Source organism: Cygnus olor, chromosome 10 (genome assembly GCF_009769625.2).
Source record: "Cygnus olor isolate bCygOlo1 chromosome 10, bCygOlo1.pri.v2, whole genome shotgun sequence".
Classification (NCBI taxonomy): domain Eukaryota; kingdom Metazoa; phylum Chordata; class Aves; order Anseriformes; family Anatidae; genus Cygnus; species Cygnus olor.
The window spans coordinates 15,626,582-15,649,853 of NC_049178.1; the positions used below are offsets into that span (position 1 = coordinate 15,626,582).

Here is a 23,272-nt window from a genome sequence, read left to right on the forward strand (position 1 = left end):
ATTTGATCATTTTCAGCAGTGCAATTAAAGCAAAGCCAGCATGTTTATTTTATTTCTGGAGAAGAAACTGATTGAAACCATATTTATTGCCTTGGAGCAGAGCCAAAGTCCTGCTGAACTAATAGACAAGTGTGCAGATTATTAATTGCCATAAAAGCCATTTACAATATGCATTTGATAGCTGTATTGCTAAAGTGTCTACTCTGGTTAAAGTAAAATGGCTTAGCTGGATTTTCTCCTCCCTAGAGTGAGACTGGAAAGCATCTGATATGAATTTCAGCAGACTAAATACTTCCCATCCTTACTGAAATTCCTGCGCATATCAGTCAATGAGTCTTAACTCCCAAAAAGAGCTTAGGATCTAAATAACAAACTTTGAAATTTTCCTTCAGTTTAATTTAAAAACAAACCAAAAAAAAGGGGAAAAAATGGTCTTTAATTTTAATGGGATTCTTAGAATTATGCTTTGGTCTAAGTGCCCCTTCCTGGAAATGATCTAAATTCAATCCTCACCAGGAAGGAAGCTGCAACTCTGTGAGGTACAAATCACTGACAGGTAAGAGATTAACAAACCGAAGCCTTATATTTCTAACACAAATCTAAAAGATGCAGTTCTTTGCAAAGAAAATAGAGAGAGAGAGCGCAGCTGCCAGAGCCGTAGCCTTAGCAACCACACCTGTTTCATACTCACGTCGGCTTTCATACATGCTCCTGGACTGGGCCCAGATTTTGAATGGATCTGGCTTTTTCTGCCCAGAGCCGTCCGGTTGATCCGCGGCAGGCGGCTCGGCGGCGGCGTAGTCCGGCAGCACCTGCGCGCTGTGAACGGGGGAAGCGGTGTGCCCGCTGCGGTGGCTCGAGACGCTGTGCTGAGAACTGTTTTGGCTGTCTTTCCTTTCAAGTGGTTGCTGGAAGGGAGAAAGCGAGAGGAAAGAGAGAGAACAGACGGTTATTGGTGTTTGAGTGGGTGTTTTCCATCAATTTTTCTCCCTTCTTTGATCAGGGTTTCTGCATGCACAGAAGTAAATATATAAATCACAGTTTTGCTGCCACCAGTTAATTCTGGGTACAGTTAAACTCCCTGATGGCAGATTTTGATAGACAGACTGACAGAAAGAGATATGCAAAACAAAGTCATTTATCATAAAAAACATGCGGTTCTGCACCTCGCACGTAAAACAAATCTAAAGCTCATTATAGGTTACAAGTTTCAGAGCACTTCTTTTTTCCTACGGTAAGTCAGAAAAACTGAATCACATGAGGGTCTAACGTGAGTTTGCAAGAAAACAGAAAAACTACCAAACTTCACTGGGAAAACATAAACAGTCCCCCTGAAACAGATGCAGGCACAGTCCTTACTACGAAAGATCACTTTTCCTCTGTAACCCCCACAACATGACTGGGCTGTCAACAGAGTACCAATTTCATGTCTCTGCTCCCCAGAGCATCCTGAGGATTACAGCAGACCTTCACAAATGTGAAGATGTCTATTTCCCATTTGATTTCCTTGCTTTAACTGAGCACTTTAAAACAGGAAAAAACGCATCCGCCTAAATTCAAAGCTTATTCAACAGCAGTGTGTCAAGAGCTCTGTCTGCTCAATATTTAGCTAAGCAGGGTACATAATTCTTAACTCAAATTCACACCGGTGTGCTCAGATGAAGCACAAGTCACATTTGCATCGCCAGAATTTGCGCTACTCAATATGCAGCAAAATCCTCCCTCGAAAATTGCTCCCCGAACCATAGAGCAAAGGCTTTTAAATGCTCTTTGGAGATGACCTTGGGCTGGCATGCAGGTCGAGTCCCACCTCCCACCTGCGCAGGGAACCAGCACGATGCTTGTCCAACGGCCACCGTTCCCTGGCTACAAGGGGTCACCCCCACGCTACCTAGAAACCTCAGGCCAAAAAAAAAAAATAAATTAAAACCTCCTACTGGCAGGTGGTGCCTGAAAACATTGCAATGGGAACCGCTGCTTTGAGAGACCCTTCTGTAAAAAAAAACAAGACGGGGTAGGGAGAAGAGCCAGTGGCAAACCCAGAGCAGGGCAGCACGGGGGCTGAAGCGCACACGGGTCTGGGGACCCACTCCTGTCTGCTGAATGCAAAACCCTGGGTGGGCAATGCTCCACCACAGCAGGGCTGAACTAATTACAGAGGAGCAAGTCACCACATCAAAGCAACCTTTTTCAGTCTTAACAATAGTCCCGTTTTTTTTTTTTTTTTTTTTTTTTTAAATTGCACATATTTTTGGGCTTATGTCGAGAAAAAAACCCAGCTCCAACAGCCCAAATGGCTTTGACACTGCAGCCCCATATTCACGTCGTTGATCCACCACTAGCATTTTTTAAATGATGTCTCAATTGACTAGAATGTAAAATTGCCTTTGTCCTTTAAAGTAATTTTGAACAAAACATACCTGCTGTGATTATTCATCCACAGACTTTCAAATACAAATATCTGAACCAATTTCAAACATTTTTAGCTTTTTAAGTGGTAAAAGAAGCTAACTCACATGCAGCCCTTCAGTTTTTAAATGAAGCAGTTTAAAAACATCTATGCTGCGGATAATCACTCCTTTGTAACTTTAAAAAAAAAAAAAGAGACAAAAAAAACACATTACAACTCTCAGTTCAACCATCTGGATTGTTTTGTTTGTTTGGCCAAACTACTAAAATAACTAAAAGCATCCTGTGAAACTTCAGGCCAATGTCACTGGAACTAGCTGGTTTACAGAACTCGGAGAAGAGGGACTCAAATGTAAAGCTTTATTCAACCCTCGGGGAAATGTTAAAAACTCTCTGAAAACTTTCTGATCTAAAGAGAAACAAAGTTTGAACTTCCAAGAGTGCTCTCACTTTATGATATGGAAGGTCTAAACACTGAACAAACTATGAATTCTGTTTTCTATTTGGGTTGCAAATGGAAGTGTCAGCTCATCTCAAGCAAAACCACCTCTAATTAAACCAGGGTTGCAATTGCAAATACATAGACATTTTCCAAGAAATAGGGGAAAACTTTTTCAGAGGGACAGTTGTTTTTCCAAACAATAATACTTTTAAAAGCCTGAAATATCTCAGTTTGGGAGTTGAAAAAGGGAGCAGAGAAAAGGGAAGACAACCATGGAAATCATGGATATATGTAATTAAATTAATTCAAGAAAACATTAATCAACTCTCACATCACTAGATTAGGACACAAACATCTTTTCACGTGCTGTATCAGCTTCAGCTCCGAAGGAGCTCCAGAAATGGGGACTGGCCAGATGATGGAGTTTGCGCCTTGGTGCAAAGGCTGAGTTTTCCCAAGAGAGCTGAGCCAACATTACACTGGTGGAATCCTCTGCTTCCTGCCTTGTTCCTAGCTTTGGGGCCCGTCCTCCTGGGTCCAGGTCCGACTGCCCACATCGACCAGCTCCCGCACAGGCAGAAGGCAGCCAAGCCAGGGCCAGGTGAGCAGGGGCTGTTTGGGGCCAGACCTCTGCAGACCTCACCCTGCGATGCTCTTGGTGTCCACCTTTTTCAGTGCAAAGAGAAGCAGACCAGCTGAACCGTGTTGACTTTGACAGCAGCTACAAAAGCACGGGGCGCTGAGCTACCCACGTCAGCAAGAGCACCCCTGACTCTGGAGTGGGAAGAGGAGGCAGCAGCGGTCAGTGTTTGGGACACAGCAGCCTTCTAGGATTCCTTGACCCCGCCATGAGTCCCTAAGCACTGAGCACCTCGCCATCCTCTGATGACAGGGAGGGAAGAAAAAAGCAAAGGCCTTCAAATCTTCAGCTGAGGAGCTTGGAGCTGTTGGGCTTCAAGGGACGCAGGAGGAAAACTGATTACAGAAGCGTACAAGAGCCTGAAAGATGCTGCAGGTCCCCACACGGCAGAGCCCCATTGGTCATTCATGCTAAACTAAAGAGCAATTAGCTGTTACTTTGTACAGGGACTGCTAAAACAACGGAGGCCTGTGACAGGGCTGGGGCACTAACCACTGCCTGTGGCCCTGTATGGCTGCGGCAGGCCAAGAAACCCACAGCAGAGAGGCGGCGGTGGCAGGGAACGTGTCCTGCAGCGAGTCCACACCAAAGGCTTGGCACAGGAGTCCCCAGGCATGAAACAGCAAGAGGGGAGAGCTGCTGGCTCCCTCGGCATTACACGGTGGGGAAAAATGCTCTCTGAATGGAGAGGGATGTGTCGTATTGTGCTGTGAAGCGATTGCTCCTGACAAAAACAGGACACGAAGTGGAGCCCCAGGTACTGCCTCGCCACCCAAAATACACGGCGAGTCTCTCTGCAGGGACAGGCCGTGCACAGGAATTGCACTTTGGGCCACAGTTCAGCTAGGCTGACATTGTACTGAGAGAAAAGTAAGCTTTTTGGAAGAGCTTGGCACTTTCCCTGCAGTGATCTTGTCTGCTGCTGATCGAGCTGCAGAGTTTGTGCTCGAGAGCATTTTGGAGAAGCTGGTGCTGGCGGTGACAGCAAGCAGAGCTGGGAATGAGAATCTTTGCCCCCTTGTGGAGTGTTTTGATGCAAGCAAAAAAAAAACGAAATAGAAAAGAAGAGAAAAGTTTGTTTTCATCCATGTTATACCAGGATAATTGCAGGGGAAATTGCTACGCTAGACAGAACTTTCACGCTGAAAATTTATATCCCCAGACAGTCAATACAACGGTACTGTCCATTTGCATTTAAAGATGAATCAATGGGAAACTGGAAACAAAGCAGCACAGAGAGCTGCTGTGGATGCATCCTTGGTAGCAGTGCAGGGGGAAGGAAGTGCCCAGTCCCTTGTTTGGCTGCAAACTTCAAGATCTGAAGATCTGGCTCTCAAGATATATTTTTTTAATCTAATTTGGCTCTTTCACCAAGGCTAAAAAGTTCTCCCTAAAATAAAAGAAACACAACAAAGCTCATCAGAAGATGCACAGGCTGAAAAATACAGCCCAGGAAAACTGAGCTCAAGGTAGCAAAGTATTCCCAGACCTTGCCACAGCTCCAGCATGAGCAAAACCTCGCCAGGGGTCTCCGACACCTTCTCCAAGCTGGGATGTGCCCAACAGCCTGAAGTCTGCCTTTTGGGAACACGGGATTGGGGCTGACAGCTAAAAATAGGACTTGCGGAAGAAAGGGACAGCTGCAGACAGTAAGTCGAGGGTACACCAAGGATTTGGGAAAGGACAGGGGGTAACAAGAGCGGGCTTTTCACTTGAGCAGAGAGGAGCAGAGGATGAAGACCTGAGCTTGTGCTCAGCGGGGAGCACAGCAGTGGGCAGGCCTGGCTCTGCTCCGCCAGGACGAGAGCGCTTTTCCCTGCCCGTGGGTTCCCCGAGGGGCTTTGCTGCAGGTTTCTGTGCTCAGCCCCTGCATGTCACCGATGCCGGGGATGGAGGCAGCGGCTCCACATGCCCGCTGTGCCCCCGCGAGGGGCGGCCGCTCGCTGGAGCTGCCGCGCAATGCAGAAGCGTGGTGGTGGTGCAGCGGTGCAACATGGCGCTGCTAATTGCCGATGCAAATGATCCGCGGGCAGGCAGCGGGAATAGGAGACAGGCAGAGGGAACAGGAGGCTCAGCTTCTCGTGAATCCTCGGCTTCAGATGCGACAGCATCGCCTGGGGCTGTAGTAAAATGTACTGGAGGGAGCCTAGAGCAAGGTGATGGGTTCAGGAGAGGCACGCGAGGGGCTGCTTCCCCAGGGCTGGCCAGCTCCTCCGAGCTAAGAGTAGGAGGAAAACTGCCGTTGCAGTGCTGCACCTGTTTGCAAGCAGTGGCTTTGTTTCCTGAGGCAGGATTACCCTGATTTCTCTGCTGCTCACACTCTCAGGGAGCATCACTGCTCCCCTGACAGGTGTCTGATGGCAGGAGCCAGCTCCCCGACTCCGAACACACGTGGGGCAAAGCCCGAGACTCGCTCGGCGGGGCTGGTTTAGTGCTGGCAACCAGACTTCGAAGCGAGTGCAGCGGCTCCCGCTCCGACCGGGGAAAAATGTGCAGGCAGAGAAAAGAAACGTGCCAGCCGCGTACATCTCACACGCTGGCTTCTGTCTTACCGAGGGCTGAATTAATCTCCGCATACGACACAGAGGCGAGCGCACAGGGTCTGACATGCCCGCGATTTGCGAGGGAGCACACCCCGCGCTTCTGCCTCTCCGCATTAATGCGAGCTGACAACGGCACAGGCCTGGGCTCACGTGACTTTAATCAGCGCTGCCCTAAGCCATCAGAATCACATTAATTATTTCAGGGCTTTCTTTTGGGAGGAACAGAGAACTCGTACGGAAAGCGGGAGCCTTCTGCTCAGACCCTTGGCGAGGCTCTCGCCCAGCTCTGCAGCAAGGCGGTGGGCACCCAGCTGCAGGTTTTGGCACCCGGGGGGAGTGTCGGTGAAGTTTCGCACAGTCTCGCAGCACGGCAAAGACCTCATGCACTCTGCTTCCCCAAAGCTCTTTTTCTCCCTTCCTCTCATCAGCAAACTGGAAACTTTCAAGCTTAAGTGCTCCATTCCCTTTAAAAATAAAGCATTTCTTTTCGTTGCATATAAATAGCACGTTAATATTTTTTCTACAATATCATGCACGGAGCTTTAATGACACCTTAGCTCACAGCTAGCACGCTATTAGCTAACATGTCATCCGGCTAACAGCTTTACATGGAAATAAGATCAGGATGGACAAGAACATGCCCGATTTTTTTCTTTGTAATATCAAAACTCACACCTGCAGCACAATCCTGCTCAGAAGGAAAATGCCTCCAGAGCAAGCACTCGGAGAGCTGCCTGCATTCACATGAAACTGCAAACACGCTCCAGTCGGGCTTTGTCTTTCTCGGCAAGGTACATGCTGTCACGTTCTGTCAATAATTCAGCCGAGGGTGCTCACGAAAACTCAGGGAGTTAATGGAAAAGGTCGGTGCCTACAAACACCCAACAGAAACCGCTATCTGGCAAGAAGGTGGAGCCTCCCATCTTTCCAAAAGGAAACAATAGCTCTTTTTTTGGTAAGTTAAACAGGAGAGAAGCTCATCTGCCAGGGAAGGGGATCTGTAAACCTGAGGCTTTATTTGCAAACCAGCCCCTCTTCTGCACTGCATCCCGCTCTCGTCTCCCCACGCAGCACAAGCTGTGCAAGGTAATCACGGCTGCAACAGAAAGACAACTTAAAGCCATCAAAGCCCGCAACGAAAACAAACCAAACTCACCCCTTCCTCCCTCAAAGCAGACAGACAGACAAAAATAGTAGGTGAAAAAAAAAGTGCTTACCGACTTTGGGCTCTTCTTTGGGACCGGCAGTCCTGAAAAATGGCAACAAGGGAAAAAATGAGCGTTAGCAGCGAAACGTTACCTTCCCTCACAGAAAAACCGCCTAGGTGTTTTCATCCGAACATGGCCATCTGCAGAGTTAGGTCAGCTTTCCCTCTCGCGCCGGAGTTCCCAGTCTGTTCATATCGAATCAAAGCCCGGGGAGAGGCAGCGCGAGCGCGAGACGGGAGCGAGGGCGCGGGGGGAGCGCTGGCGCTGCATTAGCTATGCTGCCTTGTGCCGCAGCAGCCGGCAGGCTGCGAGAGAAACCCACAGCCCGCGGCAGGCGCCGAGCGAGCCCCAGCGCCTGGGCAGAATCGCCAACGCTCCCCCCTGGCTTAACGGGAGCCTCGGATGTTTGCCTTTTGACGCGATCGCCTTGTCGATTTTACCGGGCCAATCACAGCAGCGCAGGGGGAACAGGTTGATTTTTTAAAAAGTATTTCTCTGGAAATAGATTCTTTTTTTTTGTTTTGGAAAGAAAAACCTACATTGGCTCGAGCTGGGAGGTGCCGGCTGGGCAAAGGAAAACAAAAGCACACGGGGGAGTGAGCTTTTATCCCTAAAAGCGTGAAAGCCACTGAGAAAACATGTTTCCTTCCTGTCCATCCTAAGTACAAATCTTTGAAGCCAGAGATTTTATCTGTTAGCTACAATTTCAGGGAGCTGTGGCTTGAAAACAACACTGCCAGTGTCCTGACCCTGGGGGGGATGCTAGGGAAAAGGGGGGCTTACGCAGGTTGGAGGCGATGCAAAGGAAGGAACAACTGGGATGGCAAGAGAAGGTTTCTTCAAGGACAATTCTGCATTTTGGAGCTGCCTCTTGCTCGCTCTGTGATGAGCGTGAGCCAAAGAACTCAAGTGGGATTTGTACCGACTACTTCTGCGTGGCTCCGTTCCCAGCAAAGGAGACGCTTGTGCGGGGGAGTTTACCCCCAGCGCAGGAAAAGCTGTCTCCTGGGCACGCCGCACATGGTCCTCTGCTGCCGGAGGAGAGGGAGCCCCCCCATTCTGCTCTGTGTGGCACTCCAGAAAAGAACCATAAACTAAAGCGCAGATTACCCTCCACACTAAGTGCTCAGTAATTCAGACGTCTGAAATCTGCTTTTGTCTTTAGGATGTGATTTATGTGGCATTTATGCCACATTATGTTTTCTACTTCATGCATTTTGTCTGTGCTAAAAACCATGCCCTCGTCTAACTTTTGCACAGAGAATAAAATAAGTGATGCAAGCGAATTACAAATGTGCCTAGGAAGAAGCTCATTTTAAGGTAATTAGGGAAATGTTAGTTCTGAATAGGGAAGATCCACAATTAAAAACGATAAACAGAGCTCACTGCTGCTTGCTCGCAGACAGGGCTGAAAACTGTAATGAGCATTTTAAATGAAATGTTTTCTGCTTTTGAGGAACATCCGCGCTCTGCACGTCACTGCGGTGTGCTCCCAGGCACAAGCAGATACCCCTCCAGGCACTGATTGATCGAGGGACATCGAAACATCAAAACTGTTTGAACTGAACAACTGAGGCTGCACCTCCGTTTCTGCTGGCAGTGACTGGGTTTGCATAATAGACTTAAAGAGTAAAGCACTAATAATGTGCACGGCGAGCCACATTTTTAACAGGCATCATTTATCATAGACAGAAGCACACGGACAGGAATTCTCTCTCCCTCGCCTTCCACATGCATGCACACACGTTCACTCTTCCTTTCCAAGAGATGCTCTTCCCTGTTAAATCAATAGGTAGGACAGAGCTCCATGCATGCACGCATCCTTGGCAGACCAACATGAGCCGGAAGAAGTATTGCAGCAATTTAAATGTTCCTTGCAAAATATAAAGCTGAGATGCAGCTGGGCTGTCAGTTCAAACTGTACCAGAATTTAGTGTATTGCATCACAACCATTAAATGTTAAAATTTACTAACTATGAGCTACCGAACAAACCTTTTCTTCAAAGTTTGTCGTTAATTTTAACTTTTCCAATCTAAAAGAGATGGAAAATGGTTGAAAAATGATGGAAAATGCCCACAAGGCCATTGTTTGGCAGGTCCTTTAGAGGCTGATGAATCTTAACAGTGTTACTGCTCTGTACCAGTGTTTGCTGCAGAATTTGCAATAATTGACTTTTTACTAAAATAAGTGGCTGCAGAACACGTTCACAAATATTGTTAGCTGTTCGTGGGACAGGCTTACAGTCAGGGGAATGACGTGCCTGTACATTTTCCTGTAACGAAGTTATTTATTCACCTAATTAGGGACTCGGTTCTGGATGCAGCAGGCCAAACGAGCAAATGATAGGTGTAACACGTAGTTTTCATGCTCAGATGATGGAAAGGATGTGCTATTTAACAGTGACGAACGCAAAGCGCTTGCATAAGCCCCAGCTCCTGGGAGCGCCACAAGCAAGGAAATGATGAGCTTTCCCAAAAGCTTACAGCATACACAAGTGCCCACGCCTCTGAATTCGGGATGGTGTCAACTCTGAATTACAACATTCATCTTTCTATTACATTAACCGCATCCCATTGCCACCCAGGCACTGCTCATGCTGTGCCTTGCCTGGTTCTGCACATCCTGGAGGCTGCCCATCCTCTCCTGAAGTCTTCCCACGAGTTTTCAGAGCTAGATGGACCACATGTGGACTTAACACTTTGCATCTCCCTGGCATTTCTGCCAATTTTTGGTGCTCAGAGTCACGACATTCACATCCCCAGCTAGAGAAACCACAAGGCTTTGCTGCCTTTCCCCACTCAAATCTGACAAGGGAGTAGTAATGGTTGTACCAACACTGTTGGCAGTGCGGTTCCTCTGTGATTTAATTCACGTGGACATCTCCAACCAGCACGGTAAATGCATCTCCTCATCTTGGGGCTTTTGGAGGTGCAGATTAGAGAAGACGGAAGGCAGAGCAGTGCAAGCGAGCGGGGCTGGTGTCATCACAGAGTTAACAGTGTTTTAAAACAAACCGGCACATCTGGTAAACAATGTCAATATGACCCAAACCCCCTTGAATGGGCTCATTGTAGCTACTTACAGAATGTGACTGGAATTAAATTAATTAGAAAACACAAATTACTCTCCTCTAAATAACAATGTAATAAAGCAACTGCTTAATGAAAAATACCAGTGATCAGCGAGCAATCCACAAGCACAAAAAAAGGGATTGTAATCACACTAAATTTGCAGACTCGTCAGTAAGGGAAGAAAGGCTTCATACAAGGTTAGTCAAAAATGAGTCAGATACAAGGATCTAAATTAAACTAATTATCACAGAGATTATTACATTTATCTTAACAAAACCTCTCTCTTTTTTCTCCAGTACTCCCTAAAGCTCTATGTACAGCTGGCTGCATCCATCTGCTCAACTATGTTTTGTAACGCAGGGAAAAAAATGCAAATCATTAAGCAAGTTTTGTACCATGACTCCAGCACTCTTTATGCCTTTACCCATCACGGGCAATATTCTGCTGTGTGACACCAAATTATGTTGTGAATGATGCAGTGCACGAAGTAAGGTCGCAAGCCAGTTCCTTTCATATTATTCAGCATGTGTTAACTTTGCAGTCTTCTGCGGTAAACCTTTCGGTGCTGGGAAACCTTAACCCTACATGCTATGGGATCATGGGAGAGCCCAGGGCCAAAACAGGGAAGTCACCCCCAGGTGTTGCTGTTTGTAACACGCAGTGGTCCTCAATTTGTACAAGAACATTTTCTCAACCCTTTTTGTCTTTATGCAACCAAAGTAGCATGGGCAGACCACAACACGTGGCAAATTCTGTTTCACTGAGCACATACAGAACGCGATATTTAACTACAAATCTGTACCATAACCTGGGCCGGACTCTGGTGACAGACCTTAGAAGACCACAGATGTTCAAAAATTACCCAGATGGACACCAGACACATCACATTTGAGACACAGTGGATTAAAATGATCAAAGGCTGAGTCTTAAGGAAGACATCCAGTCATCCCCTCTGTACAGCTCAGTTATGCAAAGGTCAGCTGGAGCGAACACTTCTCCCTCTACCACCAACAAATATATATATTTATATACATGTATGTGACACACACATATATATATATGTTATAACATAAATATACGTAGATATATGCACACACACAAAATATAAATATATATTTATGGTATTATAGTTATATTATGGTATTATAGGTATGTATTTCAATGGGATCCAGCTGAAGTTGGAACAATACCAGTTCGCACAACCCATCCACAGGACAAAGGTGCTTGAAGTCACCAAGAGCCCACCCAGAACCTAGATATATCATCTTATTTATTGCTAACAATCTCTGTGGCAACTGCTCAACACTTTTCAGTGTTTGGGTGCTTTTGCAGACGACGAAACAGAACAACTGAGGCAAGATCTCCGCTTCCCGTGACTGTTTAACATTTCCAATCAGGACACCCTGTGGACCACCTGCATCCTACAACAAAAACGCCATAGGTGAGCCCAGGTGAAGAGGTCACCCATTTCGTTTTGCCTTTATGTGGTCTGCAGCCCAGAATGCACAACAGCTGAAAATTAGGGGGAGATGAATAAAAACGCAAGAAAAGAAACATTTCAGATTGTGTCACAAGGTTAACGTTTGCAGAGAAAACATTCCTGCCTGGGAAAAAAAATAATAACTAGCTTTCTAAACAGTGCTGCTTACACTGTGCTGAATAAAAGCCAAAGGCTGTATCAAAGGAAACAGACACTATGAAAGATGAGGGGTAAAGTACCGGAATCAGGGGGTACACAACAGTATATGGCATTGCACATTGATCGCTATTTTCTGTGTGCAAAAGAAGGAACTCTAAATAATTAACGCTAATGGCCATTAGTGCTGCTGGGGGCAGGGGAGATGAGGTGGTAGTGACAAAGCAATCCCCTTGATTCTGTATAATCCATTGCCAAAGAATTTTTAATAAAGGACAAAAACTATCTAACAAAAAATGGAGGGAAGTTGATCTTTTCCAGAGTGAACAAAGATCAAGGAAACGCACCAGAGTAATTGGCAGCAAGAGACCCAAGTCTGCACACAGTCGTAAGGAGCTCCACCAAGAAGAAAACCCCTGCCTCGTTCCTCGACAACTTTCCTGCCCATCATTGTGATCTGCATAACAAGAGCATCGCTGCGCTAGCAAGAAAATCAGCTCTGCAATGCAAGCTTTAAGTGAGAGAATAATTTACACTGAAGGAACTTAGCCCTGCCATAAATCAAATTTGGTAGCTATCAAATAAAGTGAAAAATGCCACGTTTCTGATGCTAATGTTGAATGCTAATGCTAGGAATGGGTTGTTTTCAAGAGACCATCTCGGGCATTATTAACCCACTGGCACTAGCAAAAAGCATAATGAGGCATAGTATATTATCACCATTAACAAGAATTTCAGCTTTAGGTGCTCTAAAGATGTTTAATTGTATTAACTTCAATTAGTCATTCTCAGTCAGGATGCAAAACAATTCCCTTCATTTGCAAATCCAGTCATATTTGCAGCATCTCAAACCAGAACTGACTGCAGAAGTGATAAAGAAGATATAGGCCAATAAAATGCTATTTAATTACTACAAAAATATAAATTTAACTATGTAGTAAGATACATACGGTAAAGCCAAGACAGTAAGATAATAAAGTGATTGAGAATTAGTGCAACCATTACCCATCCAGCCAATGGCTGGAAGCATGTCAGCAGTTGTTAGAATTTTATTTATGAAGCTCATTAAATGAAGAGTTCTTCCTAAAGCTCAAGCGGTTGAAGTCATTTGCTTAAATGAAAATCTCTGTTAATATTTAAACAAATATGTACATAGACATTAAATTTCTTAAACCTCAGGAATTTGAGAAGGTGAACACCAGAACTGGAAAGTAATTAGAAACCTTCGTGTCCTTTATATATATGTGTACATAATATAAATTTACATGTGTACACAATATAAATTTATATGTATTTCCATATACTAAAGGGGCTATGCATGAAGCTACTTACCCTTTACCACAAGCCCACAAAACCTACAACTTGCGTGCTTTACTTTTAAGAGCATGTCACATTTTTTTCAGTATGCTGCAATTTCGGTTGTCCCTGAAGTTAAGTGATAATAAATCAGGGGGTTTGATTTCTAGCTTGGAGAGGCCCAGTCCCAAATGTCATCTCCTCAGCTGGCTGTCCCAGGGCATGGCCATGCGGGCACCAAAAGGAGGTGACACCTGGAGGACCATCTCAGGTGCCTCTCCAAGCTCAGCACGGAGCACGCTGCTAGAGGAAAAAACTTATTGTGCTGTTGTCACATCCAGAGTTATCTCCTGAGGGTGTTTGTCTTCAGACTTACTGCAGCACTGTTAAAAGGTGTAAATCCACATGCTCGAACCTGTTTGGTTTATGGCAGGTTCTCTTATTTCATATTTGGTCAGCAGCTCATACAAAGGGGATGCCTGCAAATAGGGCCCTCCTGGCATTAGTTTGCTGTTGCTATTAATAAGTAACATCCCTTAGTAATATGATAATATTTACAGAATGCTCAGCCAGATTCTGTCCTGGGGTATGCACATGCACACATTGCACAAGACAGATTTTTTTTACTAGAGGACAACAGATTTGCCATGACTTTATCAATTTACAATACAGTTCTCTATAAAAACGAATCAGTAACCCAGTATACTTCGATATCTGTAACTGTGCGTCTCAGAAACTAACCCTTGAGGATAAGGATGGAGTCAAAACTTCTGGGGGACCCTTATCCACCTGCCACATCCCTCCCAATATCACCTTCCTGTGTCCCCAGCATCCCCAGCCAGCTGCGCCAGTGCCCTGAAGCTCAGCCTCCTCCACCCAGTTCCTCTGATCTACCTGCCTGCCAGCTCTCCCAGACCAAGCCATGGCACGCTGCAGGCTCCTGACAACACAAAAGGCACCGCTTTACCGGGGCCTTAAGGCTGGTACAGTCCTAATTACTACCACCATCACACCTGATCGAGGAAAAGAAACACGGAAAGGAAGAAAAAGGAAATCCTGATGCTGGGTAGGGAAAAAAAAAAAATAAAAATCCACAATTAAATTCAGAAAAGACTTAGAAACACAAGGGTATATATTTAAAAACAATCTGTCTCAGAACAAAACCATCCACTAGTACATTATAACACTATCCTTCTTCCTCAGTTTTGCCTACCTGCTATTGCTTTTAATGACTCTCCAAATGTAGTTAATTACAGTGATAAACAAAGCCCTTTCTTGGATTTCTGATAGCTCATTAATTCTGTTATGACTGGTTATTATAATGCCAAATCAGGGCAGCAGCCACCGCACCCACCTGCAGCGTGGCTGATAAAAACTCCTTATTTACAAGTACACTCACACCCAAATGCCACACAGGCAGCACAAACGGGTAGGAGGAAAAACTGGGTGGAATAAAACCCTCTGTGCTGCACAGCTCCAAGTCTGCTCCATTTCCTGCTGTGCAAATCCTGATGAAGATGTGGGAGGCACATCCCTAGTTAAATCTGCCTTATCTAATGCCTAGTACTAGGTTCTGCTGTGCCACCTTGTGTTGTAGCGCATCACGTTTGATAGAAAACAACGCTGTGTGGATTTGAGTTGCTCCACTTCTACCACTTCGGCATTTAATACCAAAACCAAATCAAAACATGAGGGGGAAAAAAAACAAACCCACAACTTTCAAAACCTCAAGCCGGGGAGAACAAAAGGCTTTGGGAAGAATTTCAGAGCTCTCGCCTTCCATTTGCTAAGCAACCTCCAGTTTTGTTCTCATCTAAGAACGAGCTGCTTTCTGAAAGATAAGGCGGTTCATGCAATAAAACATCCCGATGAGAAGATTTCAGACATTTTTTCTTCCAGCGTTCAGCAATCGCTTTGGTATTCTTACTGATTTTAAAGCAGATCCAGTGCCACAGAAAGGCAGCCAAGTGTATAACGTGCACAGCGTCGCTATCGCCTTGTCAGCATGCAATATTATGCGAACCTGAAATGATGTTGTTAATCCAAATATGTTAATTGCTCATCTCCTTAATAATAAAAGTACAGGTTTCCTCCTGGCCTCCAGGCACACTTCATGGAATAGCTCAAAACTTTAGGAAATTACCTCAGCCCTTAAAATTAAGGCAAAGCGTGTTACAAAATGCCATGCAATGAATCAGCAACTGCTCGGTGCTCTTCTGCCCTTCCCGGTGACTCCGGAGCTCGGTGACACACACGTCTGGGGGACACAAGCTACAGCCTAGAAAGGCCGTGCTGCCACAGAAATGCAGGGCAACTGATGCAAAACTAACGCTGACCCAAAAAGCAGATTTCCGGCATCTCTCCATTTGCTTACTCATTTCTAGAAGAGAATCAAACGGAGTTAATGAAGGGTAGCTGGGGGGAAAACACTTGTGCCTCCAATGTCTTACAGATCAGAGTCAGCACTTTGCATGCCCCACACCAGCAAGAGCTGGAAATTCTGCAGGCAATTAAAATGCCCACATTCCAGCAATGCCAATTTTCCTTTGTTATCAGGATTGCAACAAAATATAAAGCTGTTGGTTTTTGGAGTCAGGTGCTCATATGTGCATTGTTTGAAGTTTCTTAACCTTTGGGGTTTTGAAAAGGCAATTAATATGAATACTAGAGGCTTGAGATAAAAAGACAGAATAATACATATTATTTTTATATCTGGAGTTTTGGGGCCTTAAATGAAGTGCTTGGGCTTATTGAGGTTGATAGTTGAATTTGTCTCTTCCTATTTCAGCTGGATGCCTTGCATTGAGAAACTCCAGCATGACCTGGTAAGGCTAATTAATTAGTTCCTGCAAATGCACTGTTTGTATGAACATTAGTAATGCACATCGAACACTAAGGTGCCTCAAAAAGCAACCAACAATTATGCTTTGTGGCTACAGGCATTTGTAGGCATTCAAAACCTTGCTGAAACCCTACTGCCTCCTGGAGTCTAATGGGAGCCTTGCCATGAACTTCGGCAGCACCAGAACTTCATGTTTTTGGTAAAAACAGTTGTCCCAAGCCTTCCAAATTCAGATAATCAAAACCAAACGGTTAATGTCACTAAGATTAACACCTGTAAAGCACTTTGAAGGAGAAAAACACTGCATAATCCCCAAATACTACATTATTTATAAGACGACCTGATTTTAAATGTAAAGTTTGGCTTATTTTTATCACAAAGAAAAACAAGTTCCTGCTAGCTTGCTTTACAAAACCAATTATCAGTGATCAGTGTATTGTGCTGCATAACAATACACTGCATTGCCCCAAAAAGGCACATCTAATGCTCCGGAGCTGTTCAGAGGAAAATTAACTTGCACAGTGCATCGAAATGCATGCATATAAGCAATCCTAATAAGGGCTATGAACTTCAAACTTGTTATTAAAAATATCGCAATGTGTAACGTTTCCTTTATTTCATCTTTTCTTGACTTGAACTGATTTTTGTACCTGCTCCTTGATATACTGGTCCCTAACCAGACTGTAAGAGAATAGTAAATGTGACATCAAAACTTGCTTTAAACTTGTTTTAAAGTCTCATCAGCTTTTTTGGCCTTGTTTGAACATAATTCTGCTAAACAGAGAGAAGAGAACAGCAAAGACTGACTCAGTGGATTGGAAAAAAAGATGCATCTACTCCCAGACAAAGGTTCTCCAAACTCAGCTCCTCTCCTGCACCGTAACTCATGGAAACTAGGCAGCTTGCGTTGAAATTATATTAAACCTGATGTAGTGTTTAAGCAATGTGTTTGTACTAGCATTATCTATTTTTTGAAAACAGAAATATAACATTGCAAAATGTTTAAAAATATTTCATTTTTATGCATTTTGTAGACAAAAACTTTACTTATCTGATTTCCTTCTTTGAAGGCAAATCTATTTAAAGGAAATAGTAACAAAATTAAACAACAGAAAATGATCGAAGGCAGATTTTTAAATGCCAAATAAGTTCCCAATTAAATCAGGAAATACGTAAGTCTGGAATCGCAAAGCAATAGCCCTGACATTACAAAAATGAAAAAAAAAAAAAAAGAAAAGAAACAGAAAAAAAGAACTAGAAAAATAAATCTTGGCATTACACATGTACATATATTTCTTTAAACATGCTGCGATTCTCATTTTTTAACATAATTTACTAAATAAATATGTGCACCTGTGAGCGATCAAAAAAAAAGTATATCCCCACCTGTTATTTCTGGATGGTGTTAGTAGCACTACAATATCAGGCGTTTTACAGTGTGCACGTCAAAATAACCTGCACGGAGTGACAAACTGCTGAGAGCCAACAGGCGTGATGGGAGACACCTGAGCAGAAGGTACTGGGAGCACTGGGAGCTGGTGGTGGTTGACAGAAGGGAAGGAGGCTGAGGCAAAAAAGAATTGAGATGACTTGAAATGGGGTTTTCAGAACCGTAGAGGTGAGTTGAGCACACCATATGGCAGAGAGGAATTAGGTCTGCTCCTGCTTCTGGCGAGGGAAGAAGATGTCACAGCGTGGTGGGCTAGGGGTTAGAGGGAGAAACCCACTGCAAGGGAGTGCTGCAGGATGATCCTTACTGGCAGCTCCGAGCTCAGAGAGGTGGATTTTCATGGGGGTGCCTGCGGATCCAAGCGTGGGACAAAGACCCCAGTATAATGCTCTGCTCCCTCTGTGCTGAGAACTGAAAACACTGCTGGAAACCCTGAACTTTCCTTCCCTTTCCAGAAGCTTTGGCACAGGCAAACATGCTCTGTGGTAACGGTCATCCGATTCCCAGGTTGTGATTTTGTCCTAAAAGCAGTTTGGACTCACTTTTCCTCTACTTCAGCAGCTGCTAAGGCAGTTTGAGATTTTCTGGCAGCTAGATGTGTAAGTGGCATGACTTTCAGCTCGCTCTTCACTGCAAGCCTAAAGGGCAAACAGAAGTGAGTGGCTTGTTCAAAACAGTTCAAGCCTCTACTGAATAGCTGATTGCAACTCTAATTACCATGGTTTTACATCATTAGGGATAGCAACTGAAAAGGAGCTCTAACTCCAACACTGTGAGATTAGACTTTTTTTTTTTTTGGCTCTTACCACTCAAGGATTGCTTTCCAACACTTTTGGTGGGGACAGGAAGGTAAAGTTCCCTTTCTGTGGGGGGTAGAGGGATCTCAATAAACAAGTACAAAGACAACATTTTCACTTATAAAATTCAGACTGAGAGGGGTTTATGGAGGGGGCAGAAAAAAGGGAGGAGATGTCCTCTGAACCCAGCAGTGGTAATGGATCTCACTCGGTTTGGGTACTTGTGCTCATTGTCGCTGTAACTTACGCCCAAGCATTGTATTTTGACACTCTAGATCTCAAAGAGCAGTCTGATTTCAATCACGCTGTTATAATGTGCGTGCAATTGTAAGTTGTTACGATATATTGTTTGTAAAGCTTTCCCACCATGTCTAAAGGATCTTCTAACTCTCTCTGCCCTGGCTGGGGGGAGCCTGAAGCTGCAGCCAGCAACATAAAGAAAAAGACAAAAATCTTTATATTATTATATTATGTTTCAAGGGCCTAAACACAAGATAAATAGAGAGAGAGGAAAAAAAAAAAAAAGTCCTCCCATTTTAGGCTACTGAAAGACCCTTCGAGTCCAGAGCAGTTGAGTCCAGCACTCATTTTTGGCACAAGAGGAAGGAGTTAACTCCTCTCCATGGGAAGCGGTGGAGGTTAATTAGCCTCACACGCCAAGAGTACCTCTGGAACAGCAAGGGAGGCTTCATATAGCTAAGCAGACTTAATAGGTTTATTGCTTTCAAGCTCTGTGATTTTGTTCTGTTGCTATAAACCTCTGCTGTAGTTATATGTATCGCAAGGACCTTCTTAAGGCTGAGTCAAGGAGCAAATGAGCAGGGTTACCCAACAGAGGCCTCCCCACTCCTTCCTGCCTCATCTCTCCCCACAACCATCTTCCATTCAACAGAACCCGAAATAGAGATTTCACCACTGACTGCTTTTACATGGAGGTTAGCACTCAGGTGCCCACTGATGGCATTCACATGGGTAGATGTCGCTCAGTCTCCCCTTCCCATAAAATACACGTGGTTCTGAAACTCCAACAGTCGTACCATTTATGTCTCAAAAGAGTGATTTCTGTTCCCTGGTTTAATGTGAATTTGGCACTAGGGAAAGCAACCAGAAACTGCACTGATCTGCACGTGACATGTGAGTGACATCTCAACTGCACACTTTGGCTTTGATCTCCAATGAAGTGGGAACACACCTTTGAGGGGATTACATAGATCAGACTCAAGGTTTACGCTACTTTCAGCCTTCTGGTCAATAGAGACGCCAGCGAGCACCAACTGTGAATGCTTGGAAAGGAAACTGCCCATTCAAACCTGCATGCGAACTGCTCAGCCTAAGTCTTGTAACCCAACACAAAGCAGTCACAGTATTGTTGGATGATTTGTACTGAGGACTAACCTAAAATTGAAAAAAAAAAATAATCCTTTTTAATTTGAGGTAATTTGCAAAATACATCAGTAAAACATGCAGCTGCTTTCACTGAGACAAATGTTAGTTCTTACCGACCCAGATAAATACAGCCCAGTAGTTTTTGCAGAATAACTTCTTCTGAAGCAGTCCCCTGCCCATCCTAGCACAGACACAGCTCCCTGGAACAGAAGTCACTTGGGAAGCAGGGAAATTATTCTGACAAAATGTTGCTTTTACTATAAATGGAATCTATGCAGAATGGTGAGGTATTTGAGAATTGCTGATTTCAGTCCATTACTCCACGTCAACAAGATTTCAATGAAAAATGGATTTCAAGTGGCAAACATTACCTTTTTTTGGGGGGAAAAGCACTTTGTTTACTTGGAAGGTTCAATGTTTAAATAACCTTTTTCAGTTACAAATACTCAAAATAAAGATGTGCCTTTTTGTGGCCTTGTTAACAATAATTCTTCAAAATAAATGAGATGTGCAGTGGCATTGTGCATCGCAGGGACAAAAACCTCTCCTTAATTCTGCATTTTGTAACCAATAGCGCTGGCAGTTCTTTGTAGTCAGGCCTCGAATGGCCCTCCTGTGCTGTCAAGCATCTCTTCCTCCGGTGCAAGCACCGTGTCGTAACCCCTTCAAACCTGCTGAGCTTCACCTTCAGCCAGCGAAGGCTTCCTGCCTCCTCCAGTTGGACTTACAGACTCTGATGGGTCGGCACTTCCTTCTTATTACCGCTTTAAATTACTCACGGCCAGACAACACCCATTTGCTCCTCAGCCAAGATCTCTTTGGTTTAAGAATCTTCTCTCTCTCCTGCCTAATAGCTACAGACAATAATTTTCCCCCCTCTGTCCCTTCATTTTGCTAAGCAAAGGCAGCTTTTCAATCTGCTCTCAGGTACAGCCCAAGCGGCCATCCTGCCCCTGCCTCTGCGCCGAGTTCATCCTTCCTCAACCCCTCGAATGTTGAAGTCCAAACCGTGAGATGGGCTTAGGGGGCTTTTTCCAGCACTGTGTAGGGATGAGATAGGAAAACAATAGCAAGAATATAATCAAGCCCTAGGGAAGGGAGGAGAAAGGGGAAAATAAACTGAAAACAGAACATAGGTAAGGCCTCTCGAAAGCAAAAAAATGACATGACATCATCCCTCCCTTAATGTACCTTTCCCCCCCCAAATCTCACACAAGTCCCACAAATGATTTTCAGATGACACACGAGCAGCTGAGCATGCAGAGGGGGCATTTCAGCTCCATCCTCCCTGAAACCCTCCTTCTGTTCCTCCCTCGGAGCACCTGCAGGACTCGCCTGCTCCCCCAAGCCAGCCTTACAGGAAATATTTCCCAGGCTGCTCTCGGCGGCTGCGGGTTTGCATTTTAACAATTAAACCTTGTTGTTGGGAGCGCACGAGCAGCTTGGAGCAGGCAGAGCTTTTCCTGTATATTACCCGTCTTTTGCTGATATTTTTCTGCCTGATTAGTAATCACTTCTGACAAATCCCTTCGACAGCTCTGAGCACCAGACGTAGTGTTACAGGGATGCTTCCTGCAATGCCTGGCTGAATGCAAATGCAAGGCTAATGCAAGGATGCCTGGCAGCATCTGAGCACTTTCTTCACTGGACACCAGAGGGAGGAGGAGGAAAGGACAACTGTCAGTGAAGCCAAAGAAGAACAGCTTCAGGAGCCCTGAATCAGGCACAGGGGCCAAATGCATTTCTGTAATCGGACCACAATAAACAGCAGCACGTTGTCTGGGGATGGTACTTCTGATAAACGACTTAGCAGAGCTAACACAAGGCAAAATTTCTGGAGAGAGGACCCAAGTGCAGCAGCACTGAGTGTTGAGTATGTTTTAGCCACCTCCATCTCGAGCTTTTAACAAACCTGACTGGTTCTGACGGTGGGTTACTACCGCTGTGTGTATTCTGCTTGGCTTGCGTGCCACAGCCTCCGTGCCTTTTAGTCCAGCTTTTTTCCGGGTGGGGGGGGAAAAAAACACATTTCAATGACTAACTGGATCCAGGGCCACCACAGTTTCAGAGTCCTGTATCATGAGAGCATGAAATTTGGAGCTGCAAGTGCTGTGCACTGAGAGAGAAATGTCAGGACCTGGAGGGAGGGAGGGAGGGAGCTCAAGGAGATTGATATGGCACCTACGTGGGAAGGGGACAGCAAATGTTCAACATGTGTTTAGTATCTCAATTCAATAAAAAATATATGAGATTCAGCAAGATTACCAGGGAACTATTTACTATCCTATTAAAACTCTGCTTTTATTTCCTCATCAAATCTTTTCATTATGCCTTCAAGGCACAAGGAGAATTATTAAATGTCAGCCACAATTCAAATAATTAATGTATGGTGGTACCAGATATATATGTGCTCTCAAGGAGGATTAATAATAGCTGCTATCTTTCTTCCAACCATATTTTTTCCAAAATACATATATTAATCATGAGACTGTGGTCCATTTTTTAAACCTATCTAGTACTGAAAGTCTCTAAGGAACTCACACCTCGAAAATTGCAGAACTCTTAATATATTCTGTTCTGTGCTTTTTAATTTACTACCAAAATACAAAAATACGGTAGGCACTTGCAAAGGAAGGAGTATAAGAAAGGCACTGCTTTCTCCGGGATTGCTATTAATTGCAGAATCGGTGCCCTCCAATCCTTGAAAGGACTTCAAAAACAGCAAACCAGAGTTGCAAATTCAGAAAGCAGCGTGCCTCCATTAAACGGACTGGCCTTGGTCGCCAACTGACTACAATCAAAACACTTTGGGAGGGTTTTAGAGAAGTGCTTTCATACCCAGCATTCCCCCCAAGGCTGCCTGGGGCTGCGTTCAGCACCTGCCTCTCAGCTTACCTCTGTCCCTGCAGCGTGCCAGCTGAGCACCCATGTGCTCATTTTTGCCATTGTCTGTGCAAAGCACGACATGGGACTGGGAGCACATTGGGGCTAGGGCTTTGCTCCGTCAGAGCTGCAGGGCCAGCATCAGGCTACTCCCTCCTTGCAGCAGGGAGCAGAGGCACAGGGGAGAGCTGGCCCCTCTGCTCTCGATTTTGTGCTCAGCAGCTGACCTGGACGTCCCCTGCAAACTCCACGCTCTCTCTCCCTGTAAGTTTAATCTGCAGACCAAGAGCCTGCTACGTGAGGCAGGGTGTGCTACTCTGTGGGTGGCAGAGGGCTCCTGCATGCCCATGCCCGGACTGCAGACATACTGACTGCAGGACACTTTTTGTACCTGCTGGTGCCCTCTCAGCAACGCAACCAAAAATGAGCTCAGCTCCCACTTGCCAACAAATGAATATGGCAAGAAGAAATATTTCAGTTGCTCACAACTTGGAGAAGTTTAACTCCTCTGCCTCCAACCCCAACTGTACCCCAGTGAAAAGTCCTTTCTATACTGAAAAGTCCATGGGTATCTGTCTTTGGACACTGCAAATCACAGAACATATTACAAGCTTCTTTCACCCCTTAAAACAGCTCAAGAAATGTCCTTATTCTTTAAATGAATAAAG

General features: G+C 44.9%; 1 protein-coding gene across 22 annotated transcripts in view; it reads right to left on the bottom strand.

Annotated features, from left to right (window-relative positions):
• Positions 1–23,272, bottom strand: part of MAGI1 (membrane associated guanylate kinase, WW and PDZ domain containing 1) — a 324,538-nt gene that overhangs the window by 29,245 nt on the left and 272,021 nt on the right. For all 22 annotated transcript variants that reach the window (XM_040568203.1, XM_040568215.1, XM_040568198.1 and 19 more), the window contains 2 exons: positions 7,252–7,283; positions 692–908 (listed from right to left, as the gene is read on the bottom strand). In XM_040568203.1, the coding sequence (XP_040424137.1) occupies positions 692–908; positions 7,252–7,283 (249 nt within the window). The remainder of the gene's footprint in view (positions 1–691; positions 909–7,251; positions 7,284–23,272) is intronic.